At 35.0% G+C, this 24,542-nt stretch overlaps 1 protein-coding gene across 2 annotated transcripts in view; it reads left to right on the top strand.

Moving 5' to 3' along the window:
• Positions 1–24,542, top strand: part of Lin52 (lin-52 DREAM MuvB core complex component) — a 109,831-nt gene that overhangs the window by 386 nt on the left and 84,903 nt on the right. Inside the window, exons 2-5 of one of the 2 annotated variants that reach the window (XM_026402321.2) lie at positions 6,301–6,375; positions 7,648–7,685; positions 10,801–10,867; positions 12,886–12,969. In XM_026402321.2, coding sequence (XP_026258106.1) covers positions 6,301–6,375; positions 7,648–7,685; positions 10,801–10,867; positions 12,886–12,969 — 264 coding nt within the window. The remainder of the gene's footprint in view (positions 1–6,300; positions 6,376–7,647; positions 7,686–10,800; positions 10,868–12,885; positions 12,970–24,542) is intronic. The other variant, XM_077799822.1, reaches the window with a different exon arrangement.

The following is a 24,542-nucleotide window of genomic DNA, read 5'->3' as shown; positions in this document are numbered from 1 at the left end:
AGTGTCTCCTCTATTCTAATCGAGCAGGGATGGAGCCCTAGCCGGGGTTGGTGGCTGACCTCTTCCCGGGACTGAATCACAGGAGAAACACGATTCTTTCCTGCTTTTTCGGTTGCTCTGGCAGAAGAGAACGGGGGACCTTCTCGTTTTCTCGCCTTTGGAGAAACGAGAATTGAGCATTCTAATGTAGCCTTGAATAGTCTTAACCACTCTTGTGTCTGCTTTATGTGTCATTTCTTTAGGCTGAGTGAGTGAACAATTTCTGCTATATGTTGACTGAAATGCAAGTCATTTCAAGGTAGCAGTTAGGTGGTTTCGGTACACTCTGCTTTAAAGAGTTTAGGGTCTTGTACTAATTTTCAACTCAATTTTACCATCTGTAGTTCCCAGCCCCACACGGATTTCATTGACAGGTAGTTTTCTGTCCTCAAACATTATGTGTTTGGAAGGAATGCAAATTAAGGAGAGCTATTATCGGGTACCTGCTAAATGAAAAGCAAATGCTGGGTGCTTTAGGAGATGGAAGGATGAATCAAATATCAATATATTTTTCAATTCCAAGTCTCATTTTAGATGTCACCCGAAAAGGCCTTTCCCAGACATTTTTTGAAGTTGTCCCTCTCCACCATTATTCACTATCTTAATCTCTTCATTGTCAGCATAGTTGTTCTGTTAACTTTGACCCTTTTACGCCTGGTCATAAATTCTGTCTTTGGATCCCGGGTTTAGCATAGTGCTTGGCAAGCAGTTATCCTTCAATTAATATATATTAAAAGAAAGATTAGATATATCTAGAAATAATGTTCAACTGAGTCTAAAGTTTTTTTTTTAGAGAGAGAGAGAATTTTTTTTAGTATTTATTTTTCATTTTTCAGTGGACACAACATCTTTATTTTATTTTATGTGGTGCTGAGGATCGAACCCAGCGCCGCCCCCCCCCCTCCGCGAGCGCGATTGCCAGGCTTGAGCCACATCCCCAGCCCTGAAGTTTTTTTTTTTTTTTAAACAGTGTAACTTAAAAAATTATTTAGATGTTGATGGACATTTATTTATATGTGGTGCTAGATAAGCACGCTACCACTCAGCCACATCCCCAGTTCCAGAGTCTGAAATTTTTTGAGCATGGGAACATACTGTATGAAAATTGTGGATGTGGAGCTGGGATTGTGGCTCAGTAGAGCGCTTGCCTTGCACATGGGAGACCCTGGGTTCGAGCCTCAGCACCACATAAAAAAAAAAAAATAAGTGAAATAAAGGTGTTGTGTCCAACTACAACTAAAAAATAAATATTAAAAAAAATTGTGGATGTTCAGAATTAAAAGAAATTGTTCTGCCTTTTAGATACTTCTCTTGCCAGAAGAGGGAGGGAAAAAAGGCATTTAAGAAGTCAGCTAAGGAAATGGGGAGTTATTTAATACCTTAATTTGGGAAGATGAGAAAATTTTGATGATGGATAATGGTGATGATTGGATAATGTTAATGTACTTAATGCCATTGATTATACACTTAAAGAATAAAATGGTGAATTTATGTTATTTAAATTTCACCACACAAAAGAAGTCAGCCAAGTTGTAGATACAGAAGTAATTGCTATTGAAATTTTTAATTTATTATTAAGTTTTTTTAAAAATATTTTCAAGTTTTGGAGATTTTGGAGCTGTGTTCTTTGTCTTTGATTTTTTCCCTGCCTTCTCGCAATTTCTTTTCCTTAGCTAAGAAGAGTATTGGGAATAATATTTTTTCCCTTTGATTATCTAATCATCTCCATGGTCTCTTTTTTGCAAACTTTTTTTTTTCTTTTTTCCCTGTAATGGGGATTAAACCCAGGGGTGCTCTACTGCTGAGCAACATCTGCAGCCCTTAAAAAAAAAAAAAGTATTTTTGAGATAGGGTCTCACTAAGTTGCTGAGAGTGGCCTTGAACTTTCTATCCTCCTGCCTCAGCCCCAGAGTTGCTGGATTTACAGTTGTGCTCCACTGCCTCTTGCTGCCATCTTGAATTTTAATTTATTCTCCTCTCTGACAGTTACACCTTTTTTCTCTCCAGTCTTTTTTTTTTTTTTTTTTTTTTACTTTGAGAAAATCAAATTAAGCATTCTGAATTTAAATGCAGCTTCTAAATAAGTATTTCAGCTGGACGCTCTGGCACAGGACTGTAATAGCATAGATTGGGGCGGCTGAGGTAGAAGAATGGCAAGTTCCAGGCCAGCCTCAGCAACTTAGCAAAAAAGGGCTGGGAATGTAGTTCAGTGGTTAAACGCCCCTGAGTTAAATCCACAGTACCAAAATCATCCTGAATTATCCCACTGCTTTTGCTCTTTCACTTTTATTTTTAGTATCCTGTCTCTGTCTTTAAAATCTAATTAAAATAATGTTGATTTGAAAGTAAGTTTAGGTCAGCTACTCTTTTGTCTTTTTATTTTTTGGTTAACAGTGTATGTGGATTTTTTTTGGGGGGGATCGTGGATATATGGGAGACAGGGAAGTAATAATAAAAGTTTAGACTGCATGCACTCTACTATTTACAACTAAATAGTGCAAGGAATTATGTATATGTTCTGTTTTATATAATCTGTAGGTTGGCACATTTTTATTGCTGCACAGGTTTGTGTAAAGTAGTTCACTTTAATCTTCAATTCACTTTTCTGCATCTTTTGTCTTTCTCATGCTAAATTTACTGGAGTTACTTTTTTTTTAATATCTTTATTTTTGTTTATTTATTTATTTTTATGTGGTGCTGTGGTTTGAACCCAGTGCCTCACATGTGCAAGACAAGCACTCTACCACTGAGCTACAACCCCATCCCTTACTGGAGTTTCTTAAAAGGGAAGAAAATTGAAATGCAAGTAAAGCCGTCTAATTAATTTATGAGCATAAGACTCAGCAGAGTTATGTCCCAGAATGCAGTATTACAACCTTTGTTGGTTATTGGATTCTCTCCCCCCAATAAGTTTATTTTTGTTATTATTGAGTTTCCCATTGAGATATTTCTTGAGAATTTGAAAATTGACATATTATATATTTTGTAGCTTTTCTTCTGACCAAATTTTTGGATACTTTAAATAAGCCAGTGTGATAGGCTTGAGTTCTTTACCAATCACATTGCTTTCGGAAATTCCCTTGGAATATCGGGTAAAATGATTTGGTGTAGAGAAAAGCACATTTTGTGCAAAGTTTTATGCACATATGTATTTCTAGGGTGAGAGTGTGTACTTTTTTCCCCCAAATTTCTAAAGATGTTGCTTATCCAGAAAATGTTAAGAACCCCTGGTTTATAGCATTAAATGAACTAATTTAACTAGCATTCTAAGCACACATTAATACTCAACAAATTTTAAAGTACCTGTTGTGTGTAGGGGAAAATAGAGGGGAAGTAGGGTCAAAGAATGAGAGGCTAAATCGGGTAGAATTTTATAGGACATGGTAGATATGTACTTTGAGATTTAGCTAGAAAAAAGAACTTTTAAGTTGGAGAATGACATTAACTGATTGCCTTTTTTTCAGAGAGGGGGATGGGAATGGGGACTGAACCTGGGAACACTCTACCACTTTCTCTAAAATAAACATGATCTTCCATTTTTACACAGTGGACCAACTAAGACAATCATCATACTCAGTTTACTGAAGTGTTCTCTGAGTACTCTGGTGTGGTACTCCCAGTATTGAAAAGACATGTACTTAAGGGTTGTGATTTAATAAAATTAATAATCATGTGTGTGTGTGTGTGTGTGTGTGTGTGTGTGTGTGTGTGGAGGGTGGGTACTTGGGCCGTTCTACCCCTGAGCTACATTTTTTTACTTTTTATTTTGAGGCAAGGTCTGGTTAAGGTGCCCAGATTGGCCTTAAACTTGTCATTCTTTTGCCTTAGCCTCCCATGTAGTTGGAATTACAGGCATGTGCTACCATGCCGAGCATGACTGACATTTTTGAAAAGTAGTATCTGGCTATTTTGTGGAGAATAGGTCTGAGGGTGAAAGGGAAGGAGTAAGAACAGGAGCAGGGATGTCTATTTAGAGGTTTTTGAAGTAGTGCAAGAGAGAAGTAATGGCTTCTTGTATACATTTGATTTTGTGGTGTATTTTGGAGAAGAAACTGTTGAATTTACTGATGGATTAGAACAGTTCCTGAAAAGGAGGCATGAAAGATGAATCTGGGCTTTTGGTTAGAGAATTTGGGTTTAGGATATTGCAGTTTCTTGAGTTGGCAAGGATTGGGAAATTATGATTTTGAACATACTAAGTTTAAGAAGTTTTCACACATTTAAATAAATGGAGAGACTTGTCAAGTAGCCATTTAAACATATAACTGAAGCTCAGGAGAAAGGTGGTAATGTAAATATGGAGTCATTGGCCCATAGATGTGGTAAGAGTTGTGGAACTAGGTGAGGTAGGAGCTGAGCCAGCAAGGAGTCAAGAACTAGGAGAAAAACCAGCATGGTTGTTAGAAATGGAGTAATCAAGGTGCTGGGGATGTGGCTCAAGTGGTAGCGCCCTCGCCTGGCATGCACGGGGCGCTGGGTTCGATCCTTAGCACCACTTAAAAATAAAATAAAGATGTTGTGTCCACTGAAAACTGAAAAATAAATATTTTAAAAAAAGAAAAGAAATGGAGTAATCAGATCACAGAAGAGAGAAAAGAGAAATGACCATTGGATTTAACAACATAGGTCACAGATGTCCTTTATAATGCAGTATGTATGTTCTATCCATATGTGTAGGAACAGAAGCCTGCTTGTCATAGGTTAAGGAGAGAATGTGAAGTGAAGAATGGAAAGAAAGACAACAGGATAGACAACTCTAGAGCTTTAGTAGTGAAGGACATGGAGGAGGTTATGTTTTTTTTTTTTAAATCTCCCATTAGTATTAGGGATTGAACCCAGGGCCCTCACACATGTTAGGCAAGTGCAGTAGCTAGAATTCACCTTTTTTCTTTTTTTATTAATATCTTTGTTTATAGTAGATAAATACACTACCTTTATTTTCAGCCTTTTTTATTGTTTTAACTTTAAAAAAATTTGAGAGACGGTCTTGCTAAATTGCTCAGGCTAGATTCAAACTTGTGATCATCCTGCCCAGCTTCTTGAGTAGCTCGGATTACAGGTGAGTGCCACAATTCCTGGCTGGTTTCTGTTTTTGTTTTTTTAAAGTAAGGAAATTGTGTAGAGTCAGGCATGGTTGTGCATGCTTATAATCCCAGCTACTCAGAAAAAAGGCAGAAGGACTGCAAGTGTGAAACCAGCCTCAGTAACTTAGTGAGACCCTGTCTCAAAATAAAAAGAGTGATTGGCTTGATGGTTAAGTGCCCCCTGAGTTCAATCCCCAATACCAAAAGAAGGAAAGAAAGAAATTCTACACCAGGTATGGTGGCACATGCCTATAATACAGCAGTTTGGGAGGCTGAGGCAAGAGGATCATAAATTTGAGGTCAGTTACAACTTTAGGAAAAAAGACCCTGTCTCAAAACAAAATATAAAAAGGCTAGGGATATAGGTTAGTGCTGCCCCTGTGTTCAATCCCCAGTACTGCAAACAAAAAAATAACAGAAGGGAAATTCTAGAGCAGACTTGCTTGCTGTTGAGTAGAGTCTAGAGAAAATAGAAAATGAAGAGGAAGATATTGAAGGTGTTGTTCTTGACAAAGCAAGATGGAATACAGAGTTCTAGCAGAGGAGTTTATCTTTCATGGGAGTAAAGGATACTCAATTGATTGTAACATACCTAGTCCTTTATTTAAAAAAAAAATTAGACAGGGTCCTGCTAAATTGCTGAGGCTGGCCTTGAACTTGAGATCCTCTTGCCTTAGCCTCACAAATCACTGGTATTACAAGTGTGTGCCACCGAACCCAGCTAATACTTATTTTTCTTAACACTCATCTAACATATCACTCCTAGCCAGGCACAGTAGCACAAGCCTGTAATCCCAGCAGCTCAGGTGGCTGAGGCAAGAGGATCTCAAGTTCAAAGCCAACCTCAGCAAAAGTGAGATGCTAAGCAACTTAGTGAAATCCTGTCTCTAAATAAAATACAAAATAGGGCTGAGATGTGGCTCAGTGGCTGAGTGCCCCTGAGTTCAATCCCAGGTACTCAAAAGAAAAAAACAAATCACTCCTGTTTTACTCATTTGAAGAGTGAGATTTAGTGAAGAATGATTTATTTGTTTTACATAACGATCATTAGTAGTTATAGAACTCAAATCTCTAGACTTCCAGTTGAGTATTTCAGTTTACGTTGAGATTGAAATGTAATAAAGTAGAAATTAATGTGTTTCCTGTCTTTATGTCTAATCTGGGTGTTTCGTCCTAGGGACAGATTTGGAAGCATCTTTGCTAAGTTTTGAAAAACTTGACCGTGCCTCACCAGATCTTTGGCCAGAACAATGTAAGTTTTTACTTTCTTCTTATCATTATAGATGCATGAGAACCAGTATTCCCGTGGGAAATTTTTGAAGAGTTATCAAGTAACTGTAATGATTAAAGTTTTCATTTCACTTCAAAGTGAAGAAATTGATGTCCAATGATAATAGCTGTTTTGTGTATTTTTTCCAGAAGATTGTATGACAGAAAGTAAGGATCCTTGAAATAATACATATATTTTATTACATGAATACATTATAGTTTGTGTATTCATATCCTATTTGGGGACATAAGCTACATTCAGTGTTTTATTTTGCAAATTTTATTGATGAGAGCTGGGCATAGTGGTGCATACCTGTAATTTGAGTAACTAAGGAAACTGATACTGGAGGATCACAGGTTCAAGGCCAACGTTGGCAACTCAGCTAGAACATGTTTGAAAATAAAAAATATAAAAAAGGGCTGGGGATGTAGTTCAATGGTAGAGCATACCTGAGTTCAACCCTCAGTACTGCAAACAACAACAGCAACCTTTATTAATGAGTATCTTTGCAGTGTGTTTGTGTACATGGAAGAGGATGACTGTGGAACAGAGTGCCCATTTTCTCACGAACCAGCCAATTTTTGCTGTTACCAACCTCTATTAAGTTTGTGTTTCTTTATTAGTAAGTTTGAACATCATTTCCCTTTTAACTATCTGTTTTTTATTTTTTAAAACTAATAATTCATCATACATTTGCTTCATTTTTTAGCTTGACCTTCTAATCAATCTTTAACTTCATTGATTTAGGCTCCTATCTAAGGAAATCCTTCTGTGGGTAATTTAAGAGCATCTTGTTTTTCCTAAAGAAGTAGTAGGGCTTAAACCAAGTATTAATGCTGCTTCCTCTTCTCATTTGGGGTTCAAATCTACCTCTGTAATAGTCACCACTGATGGCAATTTTTGGTAGTCTTTTTTAAGAATTTGTTTTACTTGAGGCTCCTTATGCCTCATGGCTTGTAAAACATAATGACCTGCTGCAACAATGGTCAGTCTAACTGCTCCCATGTTCTGGCCACAGCTCTGGCTCAGTCCCCCTGCTTCTACTGGGAGCATCGTTCATCCTAACCCAAAGGCCACATAACCACGCCTTTACCAGAATGTGATGCAAGCACTGCTAGCAAGTGTAAATCTTCCAAAGGAGCCCTTGTTTTTCTGTATTTTAATCTAATTCTTCCTGTGATACACTTAAATGAGTAATCCTTTATGCCTGAGCACTCAAAGATTGTTGAATGAATAATTTTTTTTTCTTTTCAGTACCAGGTGTTGCTGAATTTGCAGCTTCCTTCAAAAGTGTAAGTAATATCTTATTTTCCTAATGAAGTTTATCTAAAGTTTTCTCCTGGGTGAAAGCTCTAATCTCTCAATTCTTTATTTTCATGAACCATGTGATAGCCTTCAAATTATTTTCTAACTGCAGTCCTATAAATCTATTTATATTGTCATCATGTTAATGGTTAATAATGCATTTCTCTGTTCAGATGCTCTATTTTGACATTTTTTCCTTTGTTTCTTAACCTCTTTTCTCAGTTTGAGAGCTTTTAAGGTAAGGCAGTTGAAATATTTAATGTATTGGTAGTATTTTTTTGTTCAAACTATAATTTTGAAGCTTTCTCTTTTAATTATCCAATGCATTATGGTGTAAACTTATTTCTCCTTAGAGAATTTTCTAATTTCTCCATGTTTCATTAGAAACCTGAGAGAAGGCATTCATAAGAGCCACAGACTTTTCCACTTCTACAGCAGCAGACCTTGTGCACCACTATGCCCAGCTCTCATCAATAAAATTTGCAAAATAAAACACTGAATGTAGCTTATGTCCCCAAATAGGATATGAATACACAAACTATAATGTATTCATGTAATAAAATATATTTAAAGGAATGAAATTGACCTACACATATAATAAGGTAAGATCTACTAATTAGTTACTAGGTTTAATAAATTAAGCTGAAGGTCATATATTCCCACAACCAGGAAAATATGATGTTAATGATAGCATCATAGTGCTTACCATGTGCCAGGCACTGTTCTAAGTACTTTACATATGTTATTTAATCTTTACAAAACCAGATGAGATAGTACTATAATTAATCATCCCAGACAAGGATATCTGCAAGAATGGTTGTGGGTACATAAGTTACCCAAGGTTATAGACTCTAAATGGAAGAATCAGGTTTTTGAACTTGTTATGGCCTCTATATTCTTAACACTAAATAGGATTTGAGCCCACTGTTTCAAGCACCGACTAGCACTGAAACTTGACTGCTAAGTTACTTGCTCAACTCCTAGGCAGTGGTAGACCAGGATTTGAATTCAGATCTGTCTAATTCCAAAGCCCAAGCTCTTTCTTTCAAACCATATTGTTGGGGGTTGTGACATAACTCCCACTGTCTCTTACTATATTTTTAGCATTCTCTTCTCATTATTTAGAGTGCAAGGTGCTGAGTTAAATATCCTCCTCTTGACCTGAGGCTTTTAGATTTTGTGAGTTTTATTCCAAGGGAATCTAGACTTTGTAGCCTCTTTCATTTGTTAAAGAGTCGGGTATGAGTATTTGCCTCTGCTTCCTCAGCATCTTGTAAGGCCTAGGCCTTAGAGTGCAGTTGTATGGAGCTTTTGAGTCAGGCACACCTGTGTTAGAGTGACTCTGCTATTAAACTTTTTGTGATCTGAGCAGGTTTCTAATATTTTTGAACTTTAGTTTTTCACCTTAAGTTATTGTATAGAATTTCATAATGCATGTAAAACACTGCCTAGTGTCTAGGATGTAATCAACAATGCAAGGTGGCATTACTATTGAATCAACTTTTGTCTAATAGATAGAGCAGGTAGTATATGATTTGATTTTCTTCTTATCTCAGTTATACTTGGTTTTCAGTTTAGTTAATTATATTTGGTTATAAGTAAATATTTTAAGTTGTAAATATAAGTGTGTGTGTGTGTGTGTGTGTGTGTGTGTATGTGTACTCATTTGAAGAGTGAGGTTTGGTGAAGAATGATTTATTTGTTTTACATAATGATTTTGGAGTGTGGTGTTTTTAAAAAATCTGGTTAAATATCTATATCTTTTTTCCTAGAAATGTGCATATACATACGCTGAGTTTTCTTTCTACCTCCACCTAGGACCCTAGTTAGCATCCCTACTTGGGATAAAAATGGTGAATTCAATGTAGAGTGTCTTAGGGGAGGCAACCTAGAGGACTCATCATGGTTTCTGGACTCTGATTATGTAAATTTTGAATCTTGACTCCTCTAGGTGTGTGGCTAAGTAATTTAAAATCTACATTGATTTTTTTTTCATTTGTAAAATGGAAATAATAATACCTACTTCATAGAGTTGTTTTAGGTGTAAATGACATGATGCAAAGTGTTTGCTTGTTACATGGTTAATACCAACTCAATTTTAATTTTTAAAAAGGGAGAAGATTCAAGGGTTGAAGTATTGTTTGTTGTATGTGACAGAATTGGTGTAGCTATGGAGCTTTAAAAATTCCATTTGTGGGGCTGGGATTGTGGCTCAGTGGTAGAGTGCTTACCTAGCATGTGTGAGGCACTGGGTTTGATCCTCAGCACCACATACAAAAATAAATAAAATAAAGTTATTATGCCATCTACAACTAAAAATATATTTTTTAGAAAGTCTATTTGTGGATTCCCTTGCTCTGTTCTTTCCACTGAACCCTTCCCCAGTCCGAGATATTCTAAATCAGTATATCTGAGGTAAATTTTAAGTAATGACCATTCTCTCTATTCTGTCAGTTAGTTTAGGGTTTTCACATTTTTGAGTCTTCTTTCTGCCATCAGAATGGAATTTCAATGCTATACTAACTTGAAATAGTAATACTAGTCTCACCAAGTTCTTTTAACAACATCTCTCTGATTTCAGCTTTAAAGATGAGCAGTATTGGGCTGCGGATATGGCCCAGTGGTAGAGCACTTGCTTAGCATGTGTGAGGCACTGGGTTCAATTCTCAGCACCACATACAAAAATAAATAAATAAAGGCATTGTGTCTACCTGCAACTAAGAAAATAAATAAATAAATGAAAAGATGAGCAGTATTATTTTGTAAGGTGATTGTTTGTAAGTCATATCTGAACCTAGAAAAATCTGGATTTTTGAAATTATAATTTGCAAGTATTTTCAAACAGCCTGAAGGCTGGGTAACAAGATATATATATATATATGTATATATATATATTTTTTTTTTTTTAGTTGTCAAAATGGACATTTATTATTTATTTTTATGTGGTCCTGAGAATCGAACCCAGGGCCTCACACATGCTAGGCAAGTGATCTACCACTGAGCCACAACCCCAGCCCCTTAAGCTACATTTCTTATAGGAATGAAGAGTAGGGTCTCTTCATACTTTGTATGTATCTGAATGGATATATTATTTTCTGACAGCCTATTACTAGCTCTCCACCCAAATGGATGGCTGAAATAGAACGGGATGACATTGACATGTTGAAAGGTAAGTGGTGCTGGTGTTTTCTAACTTTATTTTTTGAAATGGGATCTTATTCTGTTGCCTAGGCTGGTCTTCACCTTTTGAGCTCAAGTGATCCCCCTACCTCATCTTCCTGAGTAGTCAGGACTACAGACATGTGACACAAACCACCTCCAATTTTTCTTTTACTTTTCTCTTTCAAGTATTATTGGCTTCAGACTGCCTACTTAACCATCCCTACTCATAGTTCTTCACATCTGAAATGCCTTTCTCTACTTTTTCCATTTGTAAAAAACCTTGTCACAATTGTGACAATTCAAGATTGTCACAATTTTTCTGTTGCTAATTATTTTAATATTAAGTTTATTTTGTATAATGCCAATTGACAAAAAACCTCTCATATAAATTTTCTTACTTAATTGTCATCAAAGTTCTGTTAGGTATAATGATGTCCATGGTTCAGAGGTTAACTAACCAAGATTTATTAGAAAGAGTTCTTTTAAGTCTAAGCTTTTTCTACTAAAACACAGTGCCTTATTTAGGATTTCATAGCATATATTGCTGTCATTGCTATGCTTAAATGACAACCTTTCTTAAGGGGTTAAGAGCTGGTTTTTTTCTCTTCCTATCCTTTTAGTTTCTTCCATAAAGAATTCTAGAAGTAGTGAATATTACGTTTGATGAATGATTTGGAACTCAGTCACAGAACAGAAATTTAAATTAAAAACATTAATTTTCCACTATTTATTTTATTGTCCTTCTGGTGATAAGATTCATGATGGTTGTGAAGTAATAGACTGAAATTACGGTAAAAAATCTGGAAGTCTTAAGCTATTTAAGCAGCCTGAACAGATCAAGAAAGTCTCCTTATGCCAGATATAGATAATGACTGCAGCATGATAAATGGGAGAAAAAAATATCTTTATTTGATTTCAGAAGTAATTCATTGTTCTGCATGCTTAAATACAGATTCCCTTCCTCTAGCCATGGAAAAAATTAAGTCTCAAGGGCATCTCAGGTTCATTGTTCTGATGTTCCAAACAGACATTTATTTAATATCCCATTAATATGCATTTCCTAAGGAAACTTCAAATTTTAAGTGAGAGATCTCATTATGTTCCATGCAAAATTGACCTGTGTTTTAAAACTAAAAGGATTTGTGTCCTACTTAAATGAAAATCTGGGAAAGTAGGTTTTTATTTCTAGTATTACGTCTTTTTACTTGGAAAACTTAAAATTTTTTTATAGGAATTTGATTTGAAGGGTAAGTTTGGATTTATATCTAGTCTGTTTTCTAAACTTTGGAAAAGTTTGGAAAATGGGAAATAATATTTTGTTGCTATTTTATTGTTAGTTGAAATCTGGAGACTTGTAAATGGAGACTGTCCATTTTTCAGGGCTTTTTCAATGCTATGGCATATCATAAGTTTTTTTTTTAGTAATTTAGCTTGCTTTTTAAAAAAATATTTTTAGTTGTAGATGGACATAATATCTTTATTTATTTATTCTTATGTGATGCTGTGGATTGAACCCAGCGCCTCGCTACGCAAGTGTTCTACCACTCAGCCACAACCCCAGTCCTATCATAAGGTTCTGTATTTTAATGATGTATGCATTTTGCACTAGACAAAATGAATGCTATAAAAGGATCCTTAGGATAAAATACTTAATTTGTTACTGTTGCTCTTTTCTTATTAAATGGGAAAGATCATTTCAAGGCATTTTGCAATAGTGGAAAATTTCACTGGTTTCGTGTGTGTGTGTGTGTGTGTGTGTGTGTGTATGCGTGTGTGTGTATGTGTGTGTGTGTAAAAGATTGGAGAAGAAATATGAACCCATTTTCTACTTATTCAATAGGAATTAACTTGAAAACTCTTCTTTATTTTTCTTTTTTGGTGGTGTGGGAGATTAAACTCTGGCTTTGTGCATGCTGTGCCCACGTTGTACTGTAAAACTTTTATAGCCAGGATTCACAACCCAAATGAATTATTACTAGAAAACAGTGGAAAGAAATGGTATTGAAATAAATGATTCTGTTTTAGAACTGGGAAGTCTCACCACAGCTAATTTGATGGAGAAGGTACGAGGTCTACAGAACCTGGCCTATCAACTGGGGCTGGATGAGTGTAAGTACACAGATCACATTTACTTGGGGTTACATGTTGTGTATTTCCTGAATTTCAAGTTACACTTCAGGAAAATGTAATAGTCCCTTTATTAGGGAAAAGATAAGTGACTGAAGGTAAGAAGTCAATGTATTTACTCTACAGTATGCCTTTTATGATAGAGTATGCTGAAATAATTAACTGGGATTTACTACGTAAAAAATTATTTTTCTCTTTGCAGTAAAAGCCTGTTGAAATCCTTCAGTTTTTAGTTATAGAACATCAACTTGAACTAGCTTACTTGAAGACTGAAGAAAGACTTTATTAGTTCATGTAAATTAAAAGTCCAGGGGGTAGAGAATAGCTTTGGGGTCATCTAAATCCATAACCTTTAATGATAGCATTGGGATGCACTCTAATTCTTGCTTTGTGTTGCATATCAAAACTCACCTTCATGGATACGTTAGTCTTTTATTCTTTGCTGCTGCAGATAGCTTTTTCTCAGCACTGAGGAAGGTGGCCAAAAGGAGGTCCAGTTCATATATTTTTGAATTTCATGATCCCAAAAGAAGAAAGAAGTGTTTGAAAATTCCTGGGGAAGACTTGCGTTGTTTTTTGTTGCCTCATGTCTCCAACCTTGAACCAGTCCTTTGGCCAGATAGCCTGGAGCAATCTGATGGACCAGGCCTATGTTAGCCTGTGTGCAGACACAGCTAAGAGGTGTTCATTTGACATAAATCACAGGGAACAGGAGTAAAGGGTTGGTTTCCCAAAGAAAAGCATATAAAATTAGAAATTTTTTTATATGCTTTTAAATGCATACAGACCAAGAATGTATTAGCTGCCATGAGTAATGCTTTAAAATTTCTCATTTGTGGCTGTCTAGTCTCCATTCCTTTAGTTTAAGATTATTTCTTTATACATTATATCTCTTCTCATACTATACTTATTGTGAAACTGGAAAAGGAATGAATGAAAATTCTTGCTTTGTAATTGAAAAAAAAGATAGTCAACATGAGTACAGTGGTAAGACCTTGTTTTCAAGGGTTTCCTCCTGAGACTTTCATAAATTCATGATTTTGATCTTGAGGATACTATTATGATGTTTAATTTTCAAGTTTACATTCTGTGGTCATGTACAGCTAAGTAGAACAAATAAAAATAATAATTAAAAAATTCAAGTTTTGTATTAATTGGAGCAATCCCCAAAATAGTTTTCCAAGCTATTTTTCTTGTTTCTTTAGAGCATGTAGAACATATAGTAGATTTGTTAACTTCAGCATTTTGCTTCAACATTTAAAATTTCTAATTTTTGACAAACAGTCATCATTTTCTTAGTTCTGTTTATCCTTTTTTTTTTTCTTTTCTTTTTCTGTTTTTAAGTTTAGTGCTGGGGATTTAACCTAGGGGTGTTTCACTACTAGCTACATCCCCAGCCCTTTTTATTTATATTTATTTATTTATTTATTGTGGTGCTGGGAATTGAACCCAGGGTCTTATGTATGTGAGACAAGCACTCTACCAGCTGAGCTATATCCCTAGCCTTTTTTTTTTTGGAGACAGGGTCTCACTAAGTCGCTGAAGTTGGCCTTGAACTTGTGATCCTCCTGTCTCAGGCTCCTGGGTCGTTGGGATTATAGGAGTGTGCCACTGTGCCCGGCTCTTTATCTTTTCTTTGTTTCCATTACTATATTCAGCAACTGTCTTGTCATTTTGTGTATGTGTGTGTGCTGGGGATCAAACCCTGGGTATCATATATACTAGGCAAGCCCTGTATCCCTGAGCTATATCCTCAACCTACAGTTGGATTTCCTTTATCAAGAAGATATTTTTTAATCACTCATGAATCAAGGAATAGAGACCAATATGTGGTTTGCTTGATTCACTCAATGATAACTTACCCCCTGTCTATCCTGTGATTTAGTTCTTATGATTAAGGTTTATGTCTTTGCAAAATTACTAATTACTAGCTATGTCATGGACCCTCAGGGTTCATAATGAAAAGGCAAATCTGTGATTTTTTAAATTCATGAATGCAAGATTTAATAGAATTCCTTGAGTTTGTTTCTAGCTTAGGATAATAAATGCTGTAATCATCTTAATCATCAATGCTTTATCTATGTCTTTTAACAAAATAAACTTTATGCTTATTATATCAAGAGGGTGCTATATTACCAAACTTATTTGTCAGCTGTATTATCTAGTTAGTGTAGCTGAAATTGTTGTTTCCCCATTTACTTTTTCTTTTGCTGCTTTTCTAATGAGAAAATAATGAAGAAATTTTTTTCACTTTTTATTATGGAAAATTTTAAACATATCAAAGTAGAGAAAACAGAATAATACCTTACACACCCATTACCAGCTTCAGTAATCAATATATGGCTCATCTTGTTTTGCTTATAATAACCTCCTGTAATTATTTTAAAGCAAGTCCCTGGCATCAGTTAATGTTTTCTTTCTTTCTTTTTTTTTTTTTAAAGAGAGAGAGAGAGAGAGAGAGAGAGACTTTTTTAATCTTTATTTTTTAGTTTTCGGTGGGCACAACATCTTTGTATGTGGTGCTGAGGATCGAACCCGAACCCGGGCCGCACGCATGCCAGGCGAGCGCGCTACCACTTGAGCCACATCCCCAGCCCCTCAGTTAATGTTTTCTACCAAATAATTTCACAAGTGTTTTCAAAATACAAGGACTTTTTAAATAATGTAACCACACTTCTATTATGCCTAAATTTTTTTTTTTATTGTTTTCGAGAAGGGGTCTTGGTATGTTGCCTAGGCTGTTCCTGAACTTATGGGCTCAATTAATCCTTCACCTAAACTTTCTGTGTAGCTAGGACTACAGGTTTGCACCACCAGGCCCAACTTGTTTGGTAATGCCATAAAGTAACCAATCAGGATTCATTTTTTCCTGATTGAGTCATAAATGACTCTTTAGTTGGTTTGAGACAAGATCTTTGATATTTGAAAGGTATGTCTTTAAATCTCTTCTAGTCTGTCATTATTTTACCTTTCTTTTATTTTCCCTTGTCATTTATTAAATCTAGACATTTGTTCTATAGAATTTTCCATATTCTGGATTTTGTTGATTACATCCCTGAGGTTGAGCTTACCATGTTCATCCATCCCTATTTATTTCCTGGTAATTAGATACAGAAGTTTGCACACATATAGTCTTGATTTTTAATTTTTATTTTGACAAGAATGTTTCATAGGTGGTATTCTGTCTATTTATCAGAGGTGTATTGAGTCTGTTTGTCTTATTTTGTGTGCTATTAAGATTAATAATTGATAAAACGAGCTGAAAATAGCTTTAAATTTCTCCATCAAACTTAACACCTAGATGAGTACACTTTGATTACTGTCTGGGTCCACAATTAAAAATGGTAGGTGGCTCAGAGGTGGAGCAATTGCCTAGCATGCGTGAGGAACTGGGTTCAATCCTCAGCACCACATAAAAATAAAGTAAAAGGTATTGTGTCCACCTACAATTAAAAAAATGTTTGGAAAAAAAGATGATAATAGTGTTATATCATAATTCTGTCATTCCTTCTTACTGTCTGAAATTTTCCTATAAATGACTATTTGATTGCCTTGCAATCTGTTCCTACTGGAACAACAGGATAAATGATTCTTTTTATTTGTTAGTTTTTAGGATAATGAGTCAGTTTCTTAAGCATCAATAAAGTCTATTTCTATTTATTCTTTTTAGTTATACAGTATATTTTGACATATTTATACAAACATGGAGTACATCTTATTCTAAATAAAGTCTATTTTAATGACTTCCCACAGAATAAATAAATTTGGTGGGTTTTTGTTTTGCTTTGTTTTAATTAATAAAATATATTTTATATTTCTAAAAATTTAAGGCATTAGAAGTGGGGGTTTAAAGTTACCTGACTCAGCCACTTTCAGTACTGAACCCAAACTGTACAACATATGCTTGTTTCTGCCAGATAAGTCCCATGAGCACAGCTAAGAGTCTTCAAAATTATCTTCTAGTTCAAAATACAGCCTTATTTTGACTTCTGTAGCAGTACTTTGCAACTGATTACCATTTTCCTTGATTATAGTGAATTTAGCTAACATAAGAGAACAGTTTTTAAAGTTAGAAATGGAAATAATTACATTGATGTGTATTCTTGGATACAGTCTCCCTTTGTTTTATTGTGTATAGTATATTTGCATAAAAACACGACCTTTTTTTTTTTGTCCTTACAGATTATTCATCTACTCTAGGGGTTGGCTTTTACTTGACACCCTAATCTGGTGTTTCGATGTCTCAATCCTCTTTCCTGCATTAATTGAGAGGATGACATGGATGAAAAATAAGCAGTAGGAACTGATGAATCCCTGAGGACCAGTGGTCCTGTTTTCATGCAAATATCTGCTCTGATAAAGATGAGGGAAAGAAAAAAATGCAAAAAATATTTGTTCTCAAAACATGATTGTTTGTCATTTCCCAAGAGCATTGTTAAATGTTAGTATAGAAATAATGTGAATTTTCTAGAGCTGATAGTAGCTAGATTGTATCTTTTGGAAGATGAACCTTACCCTTGGATTTGAGTACATGATTATGCCTCAGATAATCTTTTGGGGCTAAAATGAGATAACTTTTGTTATAGATGTTTAATAGATTCTCAGATGATTGGGCCCCTTGGCTTGATTTGGGCATTTACTTTGTATGAAATATCCTTGAAATATACAGAAATTTAAAAACAGCAGAACTCCCTCTTGACATATAAAGAATCCCATTTCTGTTACTTTCACCTGAGTTCAGTGCCCTTCCTCTTTTACTGAATCTGTATCAGTCACCTTCTAACTGGTCTCCCTGCCTCGCAGCTATCCCATTCCAGTTCATCCTGTTTATTGCTAACAGATGAATTTTTTTAAAGTTCCAAAGTTGCTTCTCTTTGTCCTTTGCTCATGAGTCACTAAGTGATCCGTAAGATAAATTCAGACTCCTTAGCATGACATTCAAAATCCTCTAAACTCTGACCCTAGCCTAATCTCTAGCCTTTAGACTTAATTCTGTACCAAAACACTGTACCCTACTCCCATTGGAATGTTCCTTCTGGAACACTACTCATATGTTAGTGTGACTTGTGCTACTCCTTTCTCAGGAAACCCTCTCTCTTCCATGAGCCTTTCTTTTTATCCCTGCTCTGAAAAGTGAGCTTTTTCCTAGCCTCTCAAATTGCTCTTAGAGGAGTTTGTTTCATTTGTAGGGTACTTTGACCATTCTTCTCGGAGAGTCTTGCTATTTGTCTTATCCATTGGGTTGAGTGAAACTTTTTAAGTTAAGAGTCATATTTTGGGACTGCCTTTGTAGCCCATAGGGCACCTAATGTATAAGAAGTGTGTAGTGTATTTGCTGATTGGATGAATGATTAACTGCTCATGACTTTAGATGGAATGACTGAATTTTTCTAATGAGGTTCATTGATGTAAAACTGAAAAGGTGGAAGTTGGAAATTGTTCTTTATCTGGGTTGTTGGTGTTTTAGTGAAAGTAACATTAAAAAATGTTATGATGTCAGGAGTTTCTTCTCTTAATAACAGTGGATGATTACACAGTGTAAATATAGTGTAAAGCATGATGATAATGACTAGATTTTACCTTCTACTTGAACCTTATTTCATCACTATTAAGACCTGGCCATGGTCCTGATTTAGTCCTTTGAGTTGTAATAGTACATTTACTATTATTCCTAAGACCCATTGAATTATTGTGAATCCTAGTGAATATGAACTCTTGGTAGTTTTTACTGTTTTCTGATTTTTCTCTCTCTGTCTCTGAAAGTGATGAACCATTTAGTAGTCAGGCAGATTACTTACTTATTGGCTAACTTGTAAATATTTTATGATAAAATGCAAAAATTGGGGAAGCAGAAGATCATATCATTGGTAACTAGAGTTCATCCAAGTATATATGTGCTGCCAGAATGAGCACCTTTACCCATTTTTAAATTGGATTATTTGTTTTTATTATTGAATTGTAAGAGTTCTTTATGTATTCCAGAACCAGGTCACTTATCAGATATATAATTTGCAGAAGTGTTTTATTCTATTTCTGTGTTATCTTTTTATTTTCTTTGAGGCACAAAGTTCAATATTTATTTATTTATTGGTGCTGGGTTTGAACCTAGGACCCACTAGGAAGGTGCTGTACTATTGAGCTATACCTCTAGCCATTGCAAACTTTTAATTTTGATGAAATCCAATTTATCTGTTTTTTTTTTTGTTACTCATGATTTGGTGTCACACCTAAAAGCATCACTGCCTAACTCAAGGTTTTGAAAATGTATGCCTGTTTTCTTTTAAGAATTTCATCGTTTTAGTTCTTATATTTAGGTTCTTGATCCTTTGGGGATTCTTTTTGTTTTGTTTTATTGTGATGCTGCCACTGAGCTACATCCCAGTCCTTTCTATTTCTTATTTTGAGACAGTCTTGCTACATTGGCCAGGCTGGGGTCAAACTTGTGATCCTCCTGCCTCAGCCTCTCGAGTAGTTGAGATTATAGGCATGAGCCACCTTACCTGGCAATCTTTGATACATTTTAAATTAATTTTTTATATGTTGTGAGATAGGAATCCAAATTCATTCTTTTGCATGTGGATATCCAATTGTCTCAGCACCATCATTGAAAAAACTATTCTTTTCCCATTGAACTGTTTTGGCAACCTTATCAAAAATATTTTAACCATATATTTGAGTATTTACTTATTAACTGTCAATTCTGTCCCATTGGTCAATATGTCTACTCTTAGACCAATGACCTCACTGCCTTGCTCACTGTAGCTTTGTCAATTTTGAAATTTATAGTGTATGAGTTTTCCAACTTTGTTCTTTATTTTTGCTATTGAATTTCTATAGGAATTTTAGCTTTTCAATTTTGCTACTGAGATTTGATAAGGATTACATTGACTATGTAGATCAGTTTGGGTAGTACTGCCATCTTAATAATATTAAATCTATATAAATATTGCATATCTTTCCATTTATGTAGGTCTTCTTTAATTTCATGAAGAAATTAAAGCTATCAACAATATTTTATAGTTTTCAAAGTATAAGTTTTATACTTCATTTGGTAAATTTATTCTTAGATACTTTATTCTCTTTCTCTTTTGTAATAGGTATTGAATTCAGGGATACTTACCACTAAGCACATCCCTAGCCCTTTTTTACTTTTTATTTTGAGACAGGGTTTCACTAAATTGCTTAGGGCCTCACTAAGTTGCTGAGGCTGGCTTTGAACTTGCAATTCTCCTGCTTCAGCCTCCCAAGTCAGTGGGATTACAGGCATGCTCACCATACCTGGTTTAAGTGCTTTATTCTTTTGATACTATTATAAATGGAATTGTTTTTTTAATTTCATTTTAGTTTGCTCACTGCTACTCCCAAGAGTACAACTAATTTTTGTATATTCATCTTATATTTGCAGTTTTGAGTAACTTGTTTATTCTAAAAATGTTTTAGTAGATTACTAATAATATTCTATGTGTAGAATCTTCATTTGCAAAATATAGCTTTACCTCATTTCTAATTTAGATATCTTTTATTTCATTTTCTTATCTTGGCTAGAAATTCCACTACAATGTTGAATTGATGTGGTAAGAGTGGAGATCCTCTAGGGATGCTGCCCAGTGGTGGAGTGCTTGCCTAGCATGTATGAGGCCCTAGGTTTGATCCCTACCTAGCTCTGCCAAATAATAAAAAAGAATGATTCAAGGCTAGGGATATAGCTCAGTTGGTAGAGTGCTTGCCTAGCTTGCACAAGGCCCTGGGTTCAGTCCACAGCACCACACACACACACACAAGCTCCCCAAAAGATGAGTCATAAAAGTACCTGTAATGCCTCAGACTATACCCAAAGGACTTAAAAACAGCATACTACAGGGACACAGACACATCAATGTTTACAGCAGCACAATTCACAATAGCTAAACTATGGAGCCAACCTAGAAGCCCTTTAGTGGATGAATGAATTTAAAAAAATGTGGCATACATACACAATGGAATTTTATTCAGCAAGAACAGAGAATAAAATCATGGCACTTGCAGGTAAATGGATGGCGTTGGAGAAGATAATGCTAAGTGAAGTTAGCCAATCCAAAAAAAAAAAACAAATGCCGAATGTTTTCTCTGATATAAGGAGGCTGACTCATAGTAGGGTACGGAGGGGGAGTGTGGGAGGAATAGATGAATTCTAGATAGGGAAGAGGAGAGGGAGGGAAAGAGAGGAGGCAGGGGATTAGCAAAGATGGTGGAATGTAATGGACATCATTAACCAAAGTACATGTATGAAGACACAAATTGGGTGTCAACCTACTTTATATACAAACAGAGATATGAAAAATTGTGGTGTATATATATATATATATATATATATATATATATATATATGTAATAAGAATTGTAATGCAAAAAAACACAAAGTACATGTATAAAGACATGAATTGGCATGAACATACTTTATGAAAAACTGTGCTCTATATGTGTAATAAGAATTATAATGCATTCCACTATTGTGTATTTTAAAAAAATAAATTCAATTAAATAAAAAAAAGAAAAATCAAAATATAATTTTAAAAACATGCAATTTTCAAATTACCTTATTAAAGAAATAACTTACCTGAAAACAACAACAACAAAAAGTGCCTATAATGAAGGAAATAGACACCGCCCCCCAAAAAAACAAAAATAAACAAACAAAAAAGAGTGGACATCCTTATCTTCTTTCTGATCTTAGGGAGAGGGCATTAAGTAAGGTGTTAGCTGTGGGAGTTTTTAATGTAAATAAGATCACACTGAGTACATTACCTTCTAAAAGAGCTTTAAGGAATCCGCTTACCTTGATAACAAGTATCCACTTTTGTAATTTATAGTGTAAGCTATATGTTCATTTAGTAGTTTCAATGGTGCAACTGTTTGGCTTAATTTAATCACTTTTTATAGGTTTTAAAAGCAACATTTAGTGTAAAAAGATGGAGACTTGCCCATTTAAACTTGATACATTATTGAAGTTGTCTGTATCAGAAACCATTTGGTACGACTTTTTTGGTCGTGGTACCAAGGAAAAATGTATGCTTCTAAGCTAGCCTGTAGTTTAGTTCTTTACCTTCTAGAGATTTTGAAAAAGTAGCCATTGTATTTAGAAATTGTCCCCTACGTTTGTAAAGGGCAGTTAGCTGTGTTGAATTTTAATTTTAATCCAAGGAGAGAGGGAGGAAATAACTATGACCCACATCCTGGATAGTCTTCTTTGTGATCTGACATGAGGGTTGTTTGTTTACTTCCATTATGAGACCTTGACTGATTTGAGGGAAAAAAAATTATCTAGTCTTCAACCTCTAGATGGCAGCATGAGTCTTACTGTACTTTTGGCTTTTACTATATCCATCACTCTTGAACTGGATTTCTGAGTTAGTTTAAAATTTTCTTGTGTGCTTTTATGAGACTACTGCTTAACTTTGTTGACATCTTGCTTGAATTTTAAGTTTTTATTTTCATTTTTATCGCTCAATCTTATATTAAACTCATTTCCTTTCTGAAGCAATGTATATATTTTTAAATTTATTTTTTATTTGTAGTTGGGCACAATACCTTTTTATTTTGTTTATTTATTCTTATGTGGTGCTGAGGATTGAACCTAGGGCCTCGCATGTGCTAGGCAAATGCTCTACCACTGAGCCACAACCCCAGCCCCAGTGATTTATATTTTTGATACTCATTATTATCTGAAATAGCATTTGTATTCGATGAAGGAGATTGGTAGAAAAAAATTCCAAAAATGTGGTTTAGTTCAGTGGCTTCCACATTCTGATATAAGACCATCAAAATGGGTTCAGTTCTCTTGTCTCAGTCATCCTCTTGGTTTTTTGTTTTTTTTTGTATCCTTGGTCTCTCTTATCACAGAATATCAGATAGTGCCATGTTAAATTAAAAAAGGAATATTAGCTAAAATTGATGAAATAAACTTAGATTAATTAGTCCTGTAAGAAGAAGATATTAATTATAAGTAAATAAATTTTTCAAATAGTCATTTTTGAGCGATGATAGCAAAAGTATGAAGTGTCCTATTCAGTAGCTTTTTGAATGGCTACTTCATACAGGGATCTGTAGGGGATGTGAAGATGAATAAAACATTGCTACACCATGCAGATTAAAATCTAGTATGAAAGGGAGATAAGACAATTAAGTAAATGATTCTTAATAGAAATCAGAGTAGATAAACTCTATTATATAGAGTGCAAAGAATTATATGGGTAAGAGAGAAAAGGATAATCACATCAGATTGCTGCAGGAATGGCAGATAAGTTTCATTGTATATATCAACATGGATTGATTAGTAAGGATTGCTTAGGACCATGGAATTGAGAAGGATTTTGAGAAGGGGTCTGGATTCAGAGAACTCATTAGTGATGTCTGCTTATGGACAAGGGAAAGGAGCATGGCAGTATTTGCTCTTTCTGGAACACTGAAAATAGATCTTAGAATCTTGATGGGTAGAAATGGGAAGGGAACATATTCCAGGTGGAGTGAATATTGGGTGCAAAGCAGAATTTGAAAGCTATATCTATGTTCAAGAAAGAGTGTGAGTGATGGAATCTGGTTCTTGAGGATCCTAGGTTATATTAGGGGCCAGAAGGACTAAGACTAGGAAGGAGTTAAAGGCCAAGTTGAATTATATTTGTTACAGATTTGCTCATTGTAAAAATAAAGAAAGTTTAAAAAGAACTATAGCTCAAGAGATATTATTGTTAACATTGGATGTGTTTCCTGCCCCTCCTTTTCTTGTGGTACTGGGGATTGAATCTGGGGGCCCTCTACTATTGATCTACATCCCAGCCCTTTTTATTTTTATTTTGAGACGATCTTGCTGGGTTGACAGGCTGGCTGTAAACTTGAAATCCTTCTGCCTCAGTCTCCTGAGTAGCTGAGATTATAGGCATGTGCCACTGAGCCTGGCCTAGCCTGCCGTTTATTCCCTTTGTACATTTTCATTTATACTTGTGCTCATACATATTCACAAATGTGCTTTTGTAACATAACTGAAACTGTAGAATGTGTGCAATTTTAGCCTATGCTTTTAAAACCTTTATTCTATGTGAAGCATTTTCTTATATCAATAAAATTCTACCACTAAAGAGTTTTGAGTAGGATAGTCACACATCTGTAGGAGCCATTTTTGTATTGAATGGATTGGAATGGAATGGTAGAGACCTAAGGTAGGAAGTTATTGTGAGAGTCCAAGGTGAGGGCTGGGATGGATGGTGACAGTCAGAATGGGGAAAAGTGTGCTAATAATAGATGTTTTAGCTTTGTAGTTTTTAAAAATTACTGCAATATTTTGAGCCTGGTTAATGACAAGGAAGTCAGGAGGAGGCAAGATACTTCACATAAGTTTTCCATGTGTCTTGGTAGACAAAGACTTTATATATACACACACACTCATATATATAGTAGAGTGTATTTTGACATATTATACATACATGGAGTATAACTTATTCTAATTAAGATCCCATTCTTGTGGTTACATGAAGTGGAATTTCACTGGTTGTATATTCATTAGGTGAACATAGGAAAGTTAT

The sequence above is a fragment of the Urocitellus parryii genome, chromosome 6, assembly GCF_045843805.1.
Source record: "Urocitellus parryii isolate mUroPar1 chromosome 6, mUroPar1.hap1, whole genome shotgun sequence".
Lineage (NCBI taxonomy): Eukaryota > Metazoa > Chordata > Mammalia > Rodentia > Sciuridae > Urocitellus > Urocitellus parryii.
This window is presented reverse-complemented; position numbering and strand designations above follow the sequence as displayed.